The following is a 14,803-nucleotide window of genomic DNA, read 5'->3' on the forward strand; positions in this document are numbered from 1 at the left end:
GGCACAGGCTAGACCATTTGGAAACACACATTTTAATCCTTAAACTGGCTAAAGTTGAGAAAAGCTTGACATTGTATGGCACATAATACAACAAAGTGTGAACAGGCCTCTTCTACTCCAGCTCCCCAGCTCAACAAGAAGCACAGAAATCAGGTACAGTTGAGTCTAATGCACCTGTTCCCAAATACAGTCTATTTTTATTACAATAAAAAGTGCTGAATTTGCAACGGAGACTATATGGCCTTAAAATATTTATAAGAAGAGTATTACAGTCTAACATTTTTATGTACAGTCTTTTTTTACTAGAAAAGAAATACACAAGTAGTTGTTACATCTTTTTAAATCTCTTGTAAATTTCAGGGTTGATGCTCCCATGGTATAAATCAGGGTATGTCTATATTGTAATCCCAGGTGGTATCTGTATTGCCATGGGGTGTGATTGCAGCTCGAGTCAACATACCCAAGTTAGCTTTTGCTGGAGTGGAACCATGGGTAATTATTTGTGGAACTAGCCCGAGCTGAAGCATGTGCTACCAGAGTGTCACTGCTCGGGGATCTGAGCTAGCTAGATTAAAGCTAGCTAGGATATGTCTATTTGAGTTGCAGTCATGCCCCCTGTAGCGCAGACATACTGTCCATTATAGCTGCACTGCTGTCAATGGAACTATGTTGATTTGTACCCGATGAGGATCTGATCTTGTACGCTTTCCATGAGGATGCCTCTTTTGGCCCCTATAGGCACTATATTTCTTCCGTACTGAAATCAGGGAGCTTGCTTGGAAATCTGTGAATGCACAAAGAAGGCAAATGCTGCCACAGAGCAGGCCAGCTTCAGTATGTAAACCTCCCACATGAACGAGCAACTTTTGTATTTTCCTTTTTGCTCAATGTGCAGATTCTCCGCCCCTTGGTAGCTGAATTTCCATCCTTTTGTTGTCACACGTGTAATGTACAATGTTCATTTCATTTTTATTAATCAGACCCATTATCAGAAAAGAAAAATACAGAGAGTGTTACAGATTGTAGTAAGTGCCTCCAAGTTGGATACTGTCATTTTTTATCTTTTATGCATTTTTTAATCTTTTGTGCACTCATGTCTGTTTTCCCACACTGTTATTGCTTACAATATTCTGCTCTTTACAAAAAATCAGATAAACAAAAGTTGGGAAAAAGCATTACTGGCTATCCATAGGAAAATTCTCCTCTAGAAGTGTGCATTCAATTTCTATTAATGCTAATTAGAATTAAGGAGCTCTTTCCTATAACTAATGAACAATAGGCATAACCTGATATTACATAATGGTAGGCACACATATTAATACACTGTTGAATTGCAGTACCCTGTTAAAATGCATCCTCTTCAAAATTCACTGGAGATTTTTTAGAGACCTTTATTGTAATTACATCTAGCATGGTTTCTAACTCACTTAATTTTCTTTTCTACCTAAACTGAGCATATAAGTGTATTTTAAGAGATTGTATAAATAAATTTTTAATTATAAAATGATGTTATCGCATACATTATTAATAATACCCAACAATGTGTAATACATATTTTTGTAATAATCCATTAGGAAGAAGACTTAATATACATCATTCCTAAAAGAATATCCTAATTTGTCTTATGTCTGTGGATGGAGGGAAATCCATGTTGAATACAATGGAGAGCTTTATAAAAGAGTAAGACTCACCCTGAGCAAAGCAATTAGCACAGCTGGTATTTAGGAATTTTGTTTTCATCTGTTGCAAGGTAGGAAACAGGGTTTCATTCTTTATTGGCTTCAGTGATTTGTGAAATCATACAGACAAAATTTTCATTGGTAATGCTATACAGTTCTTCCAAAGGTACATCAGAGAAAACACACAGCCCTGGTTAGCAAACACGCCAATTATTTTAAAAAATTGTATATCCTTTTTACTGTGTCAGTTTCCATTCAGATAGTTTATGGGAATTCTGTCAATTGTTTCCTATTAGTGATAACAGACTTCAGAAATCTCCAAGGCAAGTTCCAGACATTCACTGGTTTCGTGACAGGATTCAAAAATGCTGCAATCAATGTCACACTCACAGTTGCAGTCATTGTTGGAGTGGTTTTCACTGGAGGTATGGTGATATCTATAGGATGGACAGCACATATTTATCAACCAATTTTCACAGGTATTAGGCAGCATTATAAGAAAGTCCCAAAATTGGCAGAACAAGCAGGCCAGGATAAGTGATGCACATTCATCTAAGAAAAAAGAAAAAGAGTGAGATACAGGAAAGAGAGAAGGCTTGATTCACTATCGTAGTACTCCAAATTTAGGCAGCTGTGGAGACACAGAAGTCATTTAAATAAGACACAGAAGTCAGAGATCCCTGCAGACTGCAAGCTAAGCTTAAAATATAATTTTGAAAAATTACAGCAGTAAAACATATTACATAAAATGATGTCCTGTGTTGTTTGGTCTGGACAGAAAACCTCCTCACCATGCTTTGGATGAAAGTATTCCATATGCGTGAAACTTACCTTTGTACAGAGGATGTAAGTAGTGCTGATGCCCTGGGCTGGCCCTCTGCATAGGCGTCAATTTCACTCAGTGAGGATACTCTCCATTGTACTACATTATTACATAAATGTATCTCTAGTGTGATGCCAGTAATTCCACTCAAACACAGCACCTGCCATAGGCTATAGAATAGATTTTATTTTTCAGATAGGAATTTGTAATTCAATGTAGAAATCCGCAGTCCCATTCTTGCACCCCTTATGCGGGCAAAACTTCCAGTGGGGATTTTGCCTGCATGTAAAGATTTGAGGATTGCACTCTTGCTGTTGAAATAATATTTTTATGGGCTGTCAGCCCATCAAAGCATTTTAGGGCCTGATCTAATGCTCATTAAAGCCAACAGGAAGAGTTCCACTGACTTCAGTGAGAGTTGGATCAAGCCCTTAAAGTCTGCTAAAAGCTTAGTTATTAGTTGTTCAGATGGAAAGGGTCAGTTAGGATGCATATGATGCTGTATAGCCGAACCACAGAATTAGACATGGCAGATGTATGAGGATTTAGATGAATTTATGGGTGAGAGCAGAACTCACTTGTGGAGTGGTGTAAAACAGCACAGATTAATCACATGCTTCTAGTCTGATTTTTATAAGGAGTCTGATTTAATAGATTCGCAGATTCTAACACCAGAAGGGACCATTGTGATCACCTAGTCTTACCTCCTGAATAAAAGAGACCATAGAACTTCCCCAGAATAACTCCTAGAGCAGATCTTTTGGAAAAACATACAGTTTTGAGTTAACAATTGTCAGTGATGCAGACTCCAGTACAACCCTTGGCAAGTACTTCCAATGGCTAATTACGCTTACCGTAAACAAAGTATGTCTTATTTCCAGTCTGAGTTTGTCTAGCTTCAACTTCCAGTGAAGTTCAGTGAATGCTAGTTTGCAACACTTACCAAAAAGGGGGTGGAAAAGGAACAGTACAGAGTAGAGTTAACACATTGCAGTTTGGTATTCTACGCTCTGCCCAGGGTCACAGTTCACCCTCTCTCTTAAATAGGCTTTTCACCTTCTAATTCACATGCTTGTTAATTTTTAAAAGGGGAAAAATGTGGAAAAAGAGTATCAACTTGGAAAGGTACATTTTAAAGGGAAGTCGTTTTCTTTCCAGCATTGTGTAAGGGAGTCACTCTTACATATCAGCAAGCGTCAGCCCCAGAAGGACCAGTTCATGACTAGAGTAATTGTCCTGTAATGTTGCAGGTGCTTTGGCAGCCACTTCATATTTACAGTATATATAACATGCCCCAGAAGGTTGCCTTAATGTGCTCACCCAGGCTTTGATTTCCCCGTGCTCGGCCCCTACAATTAGAGCCAGATTTTCCAAACAGCTCAGCTCCCATTTGTTAGTGTTGAAGCAAGATAAGGTGTTCAGAGGCAAATCCGAACTATTTGGAAATTGGCGGAGATGCAGTTTGAAGTGTGGTGGATTCTGCCAATGATTTGCCCTTCCTGTGCATTCACTTATTTCAGAAACCATAACATGACCTTTTCCCTTGGTCGTTCAGCTTTTTGTTTCTCTTTCTCGGTTGGTTGTTATTCCTAAGCTATACTTGTGGTGATATCATGTCAGAAGCCACACTTTACTGCACCTTGTAATGCCTATCAACAAAGGTTTTTGTCTTCCTTTTTTTCCCCCAGAAGGATCAACACCATTAATTATCAGGGCCCAAATCTTTTCAACTGTTGTTTTTGTTTTTCTTTCTTTTTTTAAAGGAAAATATGTTTCAATAGTGAGAATTGTTTTCACTGGGACTTTCAGGAAAAAATATTGGATATTATCACATTTCTTGCTCTAGTATGACAAACTATCAGGCATCTTATTCAGCTGCATTTGTTCAGTTGTGGCATGAGATATATCATGTAACATAATGCAAGATGACCAATGAAATTAACTGAGAAGTTCACAGCCAGACACTTTCCAGAAGAATTTTTTTAAAACTTCCTTGATGATAAAAAAAAAAAATCACTCCAACTTCTTTATTTTTTAAAAAAAGTCTATTCAGCATGTAGAATAAAGAATAAATAGCATGTGATTGAAATTCTTTCCGTAAGTAGCATAGCATTGGCAATGTTATCAATTTTAATACTTATTTCAATATGTCAAGATCTATTTAAGTTCAGACAAGCACAACTAACTTCCCAGTCAGTTCTGTAGAATGAGAATGACTAGATTTTGGTAATACTTAGTAAATTCATGCTTATATTTTTTTCTGAGTAAATGAACTGAAATAATTAGAAAATTGAAACATTTTATAAGGTGACACTGCTGCATTTAATTGTATGAAATTTACAGTGTAGAAAATGTAATCATTCTATCCAGTAGTCCATGGTGTAATTAAGACTATTCTTTTTAGGTATCTTATATTTATGAAATTTCCCCCTTGCACCTTGATAAGATATATCAAATTCAAAATAATACAGCAATTAGGGATCTTTTCAGCTTTTTCTAAAATAAAAAAAAAGATCTGTTTTCTAATAACACAGATTTTCCTGAATTTATTAACCTGAGTGGTGCTCACATAATCTTATGAGAATAGATAATAGTTCTTAAGGGTCTACCGGGGAAAGGGACCACACAAAAAGCACAAGACTTTAAAAATAAAGTAATGTTTCAGCACAAAGTCTGTGATGTGCAGTAAAGATGCTTTTAAATTCCCATCAGAGCACACACCATGAACTGTGCTAATGGATGTAACGCATCTTGCAAAATCTGCATGTGTGAGGCTTTTTTGTCCTGTGTTAAGTGGTAATGTATATAAATAATAGATATTAGCAATTAAGCATCCATTCCTATGCATTCATTCATATATTTGAAAATAAATTAGCCACAAACTGCACAAAAGAAGATGCAATCTCCTGTTTTCTCTTCTGTTTTTCCTGCTCCTTTTGAAAGGCATTATTGCATTTATCTCAGTGAGAACAATGACCTCAGCTCTCAATTTCTACATTATTAGATTAATTACCACAAAATAACTATTTTTAATAGTGTTCTGGGTCTGCCTTTGCTCTACATTTTCTTGCTCTTCATGGCTTGTGGGTGTCAATCCATCTTTAATTCATACTGCTGAGTCTCGGTATGGGCCTGATCCAAATCTCATTGAAGTCATGGGTGTCTTCTCCATGGATCAGACTCTCCTAGAGCAGTTTCTGCAAAGTGAGCCAAATTCTTCTCTCAGTTATAGCCAGGTAACACAGCTGGCTTCACTGGCTTTAGGGTTTTTCCATGGCTGTATCAGAGAATAGGATTTGGCCATATGTGTGCCTAACAATCAGCTACAATAACTAGTCAGAATAGATTGAACGAAGTGTTCAGTGACAAACACAAATCTTGAGTTTCCTTGATTTTCTTGGCTTACGTCCAATTCTTAACATTCTTAATTGAGCACAGATTGTTTTCGTTAATTTCCTTTGCTTTTCGTTTTTTAACTGTGTGAAATCTGTTATTTACTTCACATATGTACCACTCCTGTGTACCAGTAACAATTTATGAGACCAATCCTGTCATCACTACACAGGTAAAACACTCATTTGTGTTGGAACTGCTGGATCAGTCCCCCTTAATGGAATAACTACTTCACCTCTTTAAAGAAGATTGAATGCACTCTGATATCGCTAGAAGTATATGAAGCACTACAATTATTACAGAATCAGTGATACAATATATCATAATGGCTCCTTTGGAGCATTGTGGTTTATTGTGTTGATCTGTACTTAGTAGTTCTTAATTCAAGGATCATTAACATGATATAGCTGACATGTTTCAGCTATATTGAATAAAATCCTCTCCAATGCTTTATTATAAAATGCCCACATAAGGAAATTTAGTCTACGGAACAAGAGCATCACAGATATTTCATTGGGATGTATCATGTCTATGAGAATATTTAGGGCTAGAACCTCAGCTGCTGTAAATCAGCGTAACTTCGTTGACTTCAATGTAGTTATGCTGGTTCACACAAGATGTAGTCTGTACTAAGTTACAGAACCTGGGTGTTCTGCTTTGGTGCATGGATACATGGTGGATAGTGAAATTCTTATGAAAACCAAAGATTGTGTCAGCACATTAATGACTTGTGTAATAATGAACGAGAAAGAAATAACTTGTTTTGATTATGTAAAAGAAAAACAACCCCAAATAATAGCCACATGCAAATTTTGGATTAGCAGCCAAATACATTTCCTTTTAGAAAGTGCAAACATTTCTTTGGGTCAGGGGTGTTCTCACAAAGTATGCAAAAGCCATGTAAGTTCTGTATTTTAACAGCCTTATACAGCATTTTGCTTTCAAGTTGGTAGAAAACAAATGTTTAAAAACCCTAGTCATGTGACGTACTGATATAACATTAGTATTTTGCATATATGGGGTCATATTGGCTAGCAGAGGCAGGCCAGAATCGAAAGCCTCAAGGCCATGCTTCACCTAGGTTCAGTAGCACATGCCTAAATTTAAGCACCTTGAAGTCAGTGGTGTTACTACCATGCTTAAAGTTAGGCAAATGTTTAAGTACCTTGTCGTATCAGGGCTTAAAAGCAGCATAAACAGGATGCTGTATTCTGCATCAGTAGGGGCAGAATACGAAAAGGCCTCTTCAGTGTGGTCCTCTGTGAGTCTTTACAGCAGGCTGATAGAGGCAGGATTAGGACTGGGTGGGGTAAAGGTAGATTTGTGGGTAATAGACCCCCAACTATGGATCCAGCAGGCAAGCCACTGTGCATAAGGGGTCGTCCGTGCTCATAGGTGCTGCTGCAGAAGCAATAACAATGCCATTCTGCTGCCTTGGGAGAAGGAGTCTGTTCTTCCAATGCCTACTAACCATCCTTATGTAAAGACTATTTCCTAAGATCCATGCACAGGTAGGGTGACCAGACAGCAAATGTGAAAAAATCGGGACGGGGGTGGGGTGTAATAGGAGCCTATATAAGAAAAAGACCCTAAAATCAGGACCTCTGGTCAGCCTATGCACAAGCACAGACATGTCCCCACTGGACTTAAATTCTTGTATTGTGGCCCACCAATTAGAACCCTCATGTCATGGCCACTTTAAAGCAATCTTCTTTAGATTCCCAACTCCAGCGTAAACCATCTCTAGGACATCTCATGGTTGCTTAGTTTAGATTCTTGAACTTCCTGTCCAATGTTTAAGCAGGTGTTTCAACTGAAATAGGGCATTCTTTAAACAGATATTATTTAGAAATCTGCTTACACTTAATCTGTTTTGCAAAACATACCATCACTGTCTCTCTGATGAACTGATGCATCATTTTCAATATAGGTGAATTGTGTCCTGCACTTCTCAAGGGAAGATAATGATGATGTACTAGAGTCTGACAATTTCTTCTCATTTTTGGTGTCCTTGGATGGAGCGTCTGTGATGCTGAATTCCGACACTGAACTCATAATACCTTTCATAGGTTTCTTGTCTTTATGTTTTTCACTTGTAAGCTGGTTATCTGGGGGAAGGAAATAAAAGGTCTACATATAGTACTAAGCCTGTGGACCAAAGGAACGACATTTTCAGAATTTCCCACTGTGGGCCCAATCCTATAAACCCTTACTCCCCAGCCGTGGCCTTACTCATCATAGTTGTCCCAATGACTTAAATGGGGCTATTTGCCTGAGATAAGTATATTCAAAAAGGAAGGGTTTGCAGGCTTACAGTTAAAGATATTCTCCTACACCCAGAGAATTCAGTGGAAAAACTGCCATCGACTTCAATGGGGCATGATCAAACGAGGCTAAACAGCAGAGACTTTAATTCAAATAGAACCAAATTGGAGTGGCATGCTAGCCATTGCTACTATAATTATTGGTAGTAGACTAGGAGGCAAAAAAGTTATCTTACTATTTTTCAGTTGCATCACTGTTTTTTTTAGACTGGCAGCCAGCTACATGATGTACAACTGCATGTAGGTGGTACCTGTGTGCAGGTGGGACAGCATGGATCACAACCTAGGGTTGTGAGTTCAATCCTTGAGGGGGCCATTTAGGGGTCTGGGGCAAAAATTGGGGATTGATCCTGCTTTGAGCAGGGGGTTGGACTAGATGATCTCCTGAGGTCCCTTCCAACCCTGATATCCTATGATTCTATGATTGTTCTTTCGCAATGGCTCACAATTTTGTTGCCAAGAGAGCCAGATGGTCTCTGATTAGGACCCTTACACCTTGTTTCAGGACTTCATTTTCATTTGCACTGTTGGCCTTGGATGTCCTAGTTATAGTGACTGAAAGATAGTTTGATTCACATGCTATAATAATGTGAGAGATGCAGCTTAAAAACCAGGGGGGAAATTATGACTTTCCAAATAGATCTTAATTTTAAGGACCAATTAGAGAATGGTTTAAGAGAATTTTGAGCTCAGTCTAACCTTGAGGAATCTCTCAAGCACTAGTAAACATGCTCTCCAAAGTGACCGAGAGGCCAAGAAACATAACTAATAGCCAGTCTCACTGGTACTGGGATGATATAACCTCATCAACTCTTATCTCCAGTTGATTAACACTGGCACCTCACATCACACAGAGCCTTACTTTTTATCTAACCTAAATCTCATGATATGCTTCCTCTTAAGCTATATACAGAAAATCAATCTTTACAAACAGCTCAGTTTTGCAAACATTTAATTCTAAGAAGAGCCGTAAAGGTTTTCAAGAAGCGGGGCTGCCTTCTGTAGCAAGGACCCAGAAAGAGATCATGCATATCATTTCCCCCCCACATACTTTTGCTCCATACTGTATAATAAAGAGCAGCTAAGAAAAAGGTTGATAGCTAGAGAAACCTTGATGATTATAGAGATTGCAGTAGCTATTTACTTACAGAATTAATTAACAATCAGTTTAAATTATCACACATAGTCAGACTGCATGTAATTTAAATTGCCTGTACACAAAGTAATTTGCAGAGACCAAAAAGTTGGCTAGAGGTTAGTGAAGTATAAGAACACGGAGAGAATATAAAGTTGAAGTACGGGGCTGTATATTTTACTTTTTAACTTTGAGCCATGTTTTAAAGAGTTCTTTTTTTAAAAGAAGACAAGGGATGCTACGAAGAAATGCTGGAGTGAAAATCCCTCCTGTGTCCACGTAGGCTTCTAAGGGAACAGAGCTATTGTTAGTAAAACTATTTTTATTATTACTAGGGTGTGCACACTCCACAGCTTCTGTAGCTCCTGGCTTCCCTTCATTCCCCCCACCAAGTTTCCCATATGCCACCTTCCCATCCCCCTCCATTTCAGGAACTTCCTGCAACTCCCTCCCATTGCCTCTCTGCCAGAGTTTCCATGTGCCCCTCATTGCCCCCTCCTGACATACCCAGGATCCCCTATTCTTCTCCCCATACCAGCTGCTCTGTGTGTACCCCATTCCCACTTCCCTCCATGCCATGGGCTCTATGTGCCCCCCTTTCCACATACCATGTTTCCCCAATCTCCCTCCCCTCAGAGATTCTTTGTTCCCCTCATTCTCTCCTTCACCCGTTCCCGCGTCCCCCATTTTCCCCCATGACTTCATGTTAACCCCCATTCCCCTCTTTTCTGCTGTGCATCCCATTCCATCATGCTAGGCATCATAGAAACACAGAACAAAAAGACGCTCTCTGCTCCAAAGGGCTTACAATTCAAGCAAACAACAAGAGACAACTGGTGAATACAGCCAGACAAAGGAGCACAAGGAAACAATAAGGTAGTATTGATCAGCACACTAGAGAGTGCTCACAGCACACCAGCTGCTTAGCTGTTGTCAAGTTTTTTATAGGCACCAAGGCAAAAGAAAACTTTAAGGAGGGATTTGAGGAAGAACAATGAGATAGCTTTGCAGGTGTTTAGGGGGAGCTCCTCCCGAAGTGTGAGGGGCAGCACAGGGGAGGTCTTGTTTGAAAATGTAACAAGTGGGCAATGAAGGCTGCATCATTGGCAGAGCAGAAGTGGGATTTTGCTAGTTTCATAATATATCCTTTCTGAAGGTAACTATCTCTTTCACACCAGCCACATAAAATCAAACATATATTGATTCATTGTCCAGCCCGGCCAGCCCAGAATGCAATAAAATTGTCAATCTTGGAGTGTATTTACAAGTGCATGAACTGGCATTTTCCACCTTACATAGATGAGGGACTAATCACAAATTTCTCTGCCATTTGTATTTGATGACACTGTACTGTGTAGCATCTCCAAGTAGGGATAGGCTTAAGAAAAAAGAGGATGCACAAATAGAGGTATCAGATCTGTGGAGGAAGCAATTTCTTTGAACGTATTGGTAAACTTTTCTCTGGTACACATTTTATTGCATAGTCCACACCATAGTTATCTGATAAAGCAAATAAAAGACGTTCACCTCAATATTAGTTGATAAGTACCATGCTAAGTACTCTCTGGTGTCCAGTGTGTTGACCTAAACTGGAGTTGCATGGGTGTATCTGAGGGCCGAATTTAGCTTTAGACATGTTCTGAAATGTTAGAACATTTTTCAGGAAAGTGGAAATGTTACAGGCAAATATGGAAGTCTCTACACCAGCAGCCTGATTGTGCTTCCACAAAAGTTAAAGGCAACACTCCCATTGATTTAAATCAAACTTAGAATCAGTGACCTTTTCCCTCAGGTCATATTTTGTTTCAACTGATATGTTAATCCCAGTTACAAGTAGTTCAAGAAGCAGGTTGGTTTACTACCATATACATCTTGTTAAAACTATAATGTAGGTGTGCAGATATAGATACAGATATAGATTTGAAAATGTGGATGTAGGCACATATGCTTGTGTATCTAGCTAGCTAGCTATCATTACATTATATTTGTATGAGTTGCTGATGATAGACCCACCTACAACTGAACAAATATTGACTCTCTTACATTAAAGTACATTCTGTTTCATTTGAATCTATGGCATCTTCTAAAACAAATTCTCACTTGAAATCCCAGTTTTCAGAAGAAGGCCTGTAATCAGACACCATCAATGTTTCTCCCGCAGTTGATGGGCATGACCAACTGCAGGCACAAGGGATAGAATTTAGACAACGACCTGATTTGTGGGTGTAAAAGACATTCACTGTCACAGGTCCCTCAGTCCCCAACCCTGCAAACAGATCCATATGGGCAGACCCCTCCATACCCACTCTGAGACTCACTGATTTCAGAATGTGCAGACCCAGGAGTCCATCCTATGCAGAGCTTCTTGCAAGACTGAGACTCGTTAGAATTTTGATTTCTATCATTTGCACCAGCATTTGTTGGTGATCACAAACTAGTGTTTGACTGCAAATATAGAGGAGAGGTTGAGAATTGGACCCTTTCAAAATGTGCCCCTAAAAACTGAGCAGGGTTTTACTTTTAATAACTAAACAAATATGTCAAGTGCTCACTTTGCCATGTTATGTAACAATGCAGTCACCCTCACAATACACTTATTCCTTCAATGGAACTAGACTGAAAAATCAGATGGAAATAGTCAATAAGTGCCAGTTTAACATTTATTGTATCCACTAGACGGCTAGTATTCATGCTTCAAGTCAAGTTTTATCCTTCAAGTGCTGTTGAAGAGAAATCAAAACCAGAAATATAAAGGCATAGATGCAACCTGAATTTTTCAGTACAACACTGTCAAACAAAAGAGTAACAAAAGATACTGTCATAAATATAAAGGGAAGGGTAAACCCCTTTGAAATCCCTCCTGGCCAGGGGAAAGCTGCTCTCACCTGTAAAGGGTTAAGAAGCTAAAGGTAACCTCGCTTTGGCACCTGACCAAAATGACCAATGAGGAGACAAGATACTTTCAAAAGCTGGGAGGAGGGAGAGAAACAAAGGGTCTGTGTGTCTGTCTATATTCTGTCTTTGCCGGGGATAGACCAGGAATGGAGTCTTAGAACTTTTAGTAAGTAATCTAGCTAGGTACGTGTTAGATTATGATTTCTTTAAATGGCTGAGAAAAGAACTGTGCTGAATAGAATAACTATTTCTGTCTGTGTATCTTTTTTGTAACTTAAGGTTTTGCCTAGAGGGGTTCTCTATGTTTTGAATCTAATTACCCTGTGAGGTATCTACCATCCTGATTTTACAGGGGGGATTTCTTTATTTCTATTTACTTCTATTTTTATTAAAAGTCTTCTTGTAAGAAAACTGAATGCTTTTTCATTGTTCTCAGATCCAAGGGTTTGGGTCTGTGGTCACCTATGCAAATTGGTGAGGCTTTTTATCCAACATTTCCCAAGAAAGCGGGGGTGCAAGTGTTGGGAGGATTGTTCATTGTTCTTAAGATCCAAGGGTCTGGGTCTGTAGTCACCTAGGCAAATTGGTGAAGCTTTTTACCAAGCCTTGTCCAGGAAGTGGGGTGCAAGGTTTTGGGAAGTATTTTGGGGGGAAAGACGCGTCCAAACAGCTCTTCCCCAGTAACCAGTATTAGTTTGGTGGTGGTAGCGGCCAATCCAAGGACAAAGGGTGGAATATTTTGTACCTTGGGGAAGTTTTGACCTGGTAAAGCTGGTAAAGATAAGCTTAGGAGATTTTTCATGCAGGTCCCCACATCTGTACCCTAGAGTTCAGAGTGGGGGAGGAACCTTGACAGATACCATGCAAGGACTCTTCTGTTTTTTGAAGAATAGTACATCTTTGAAAATACAGTACATTTTTGGGGTCAGACTCTTAGTCTGAAAATCTCCCCCTAAGTAATGTTATACTTGTCTTGTACAGCTAGATCGAGTCATGGCACAATCACCATAGCAAGCAACTTGCTATGACAAGCAGGATCCTTGCTTCCAGAAAACAGTGCAATAGGGGAGAATGCAGTGTACCGTTATAGGTCTCCATTTCATTTTTATGTAATTACCTTAAGTTCAGCTATGGGTCTATCTGCATTATGTCTTTTATCAATTTAATGTTTGCACAAAGTGTCTAAAGAAATAAAGATTATGCTAGACCAGCATAAAAAAGGTGTTAGCATTTTTTTAATAGTTTGATACTATAATGGTCAGTAATAGGGTTAGTGCTTGGAAAAATAAATGAAGCCAAATAATCTTTAAAATATATTATGTACAGTGGATATTATTTATTATCAATTTGAAATGTGAATATAAAAAACCCCTTACAATTAGAGATTGGCAGGAGGTTCAAACCCCATTGTTACCTTCTAAATATGTGTGTAGCATAGCTATCATATACTCATATATGCCTGTGTTTTTAACATTCAGATCGACTTCAACAAACTATCCACTGAAAAAAATCAAGGGGCGGGGAGGGGGGAGAAATGCACCCTAATGAAGAAATCTCTGTCTACTCATATACCTCATCAGGTCAGTCTGTGCAGCCATATACTGTACCAGAAGCTTCAGAGGAAGGTGTTAACTGCCCCCACCACCAATGTACAATCTTGCAATAACATCCCTATGGAGCAAATTTCTTCCTAAGCCCAGGAAGTTAGTGGTTGGGCTAAGTCCTGACGCATAAGGGTTGAAATCTCTCATACATTTTTAATATTAAAGCTTATGTTATTTTTAATATCCCTATGAATGTCCAATCCTTTTTAGAATCAGACTAAGATCTTTGCCTTAATATCATGTGGCAAAGAGTTCCACTGGTTAATTATGTATTATATGAAAAACTTTCCATCAATTTAAAAAATATTGCTTTTTAATTTTATCGAGAGTCACCATGTTCTTGTATCAGGAGAAAAGGTAAAAAGGGAATGCGTGGCTGATCTTCTTTATCCCATTATTTCATATACCTCTGTCATTCTGTCTGTCTAATTTATCATGCACCCATCACTGTAATAGCTATGTGCCATGTCCATTCAATCCCTTGATGAAGTAGGCAGGACTACATTGGACCGGAAGGAAAATACTTCTTGTATTTTTAATGTTTTGAACTCAGCTCATTTGGCTTGAATAGAATCACAGCAAAAGTAAAACCAAAAGCCAAGTTTTGTGTTGCTGTGTGAAAAGGTGGAACTTTCTAGCTCTTTTAACTGACTTCAGGTGGGTCAGTTTTCCCACCAGCCTAACACACATGGTTTGTGTTGTGATGAAAGTGGGAGGTGAAATTTAGGCAGTAATTTTGTTCAGTGTCATACTGTTTCGAGGGCTGAATCTTACCTGGATGGTCAGCAGGGTTCAGAATTACAATGGGAAGAGCTTAGAGAGGGAGGGAACTTGTGCAGCTGTCTTGGTCGCGGAAAAAATGCAACACAGCACAGAGAGACACCATAATAAAATGTGGTTCCGCACATGAATCAGTCAAGTTGCTTAATGCCAATAGTTTATTCTGAAGG

At 38.8% G+C, this 14,803-nt stretch overlaps 1 protein-coding gene across 1 annotated transcript in view; it reads right to left on the minus strand.

The window, feature by feature from the left end:
• Positions 1 to 1,971: 1,971 nt before the first annotated feature.
• MDFIC2 (MyoD family inhibitor domain containing 2) overlaps positions 1,972 to 14,803 on the minus strand; it is a 52,916-nt gene continuing 40,084 nt past the window's right edge. Inside the window, exons 3-4 of the mRNA XM_077821430.1 lie at positions 7,782 to 8,003; positions 1,972 to 2,231 (exon numbers count right to left, since the gene is read on the minus strand). Of these exons, the coding sequence (XP_077677556.1) occupies positions 1,972 to 2,231; positions 7,782 to 8,003 (482 nt within the window). The remainder of the gene's footprint in view (positions 2,232 to 7,781; positions 8,004 to 14,803) is intronic.

The sequence above is a fragment of the Eretmochelys imbricata genome, chromosome 7, assembly GCF_965152235.1.
Source record: "Eretmochelys imbricata isolate rEreImb1 chromosome 7, rEreImb1.hap1, whole genome shotgun sequence".
Taxonomy (NCBI): Eukaryota; Metazoa; Chordata; order Testudines; family Cheloniidae; genus Eretmochelys; species Eretmochelys imbricata.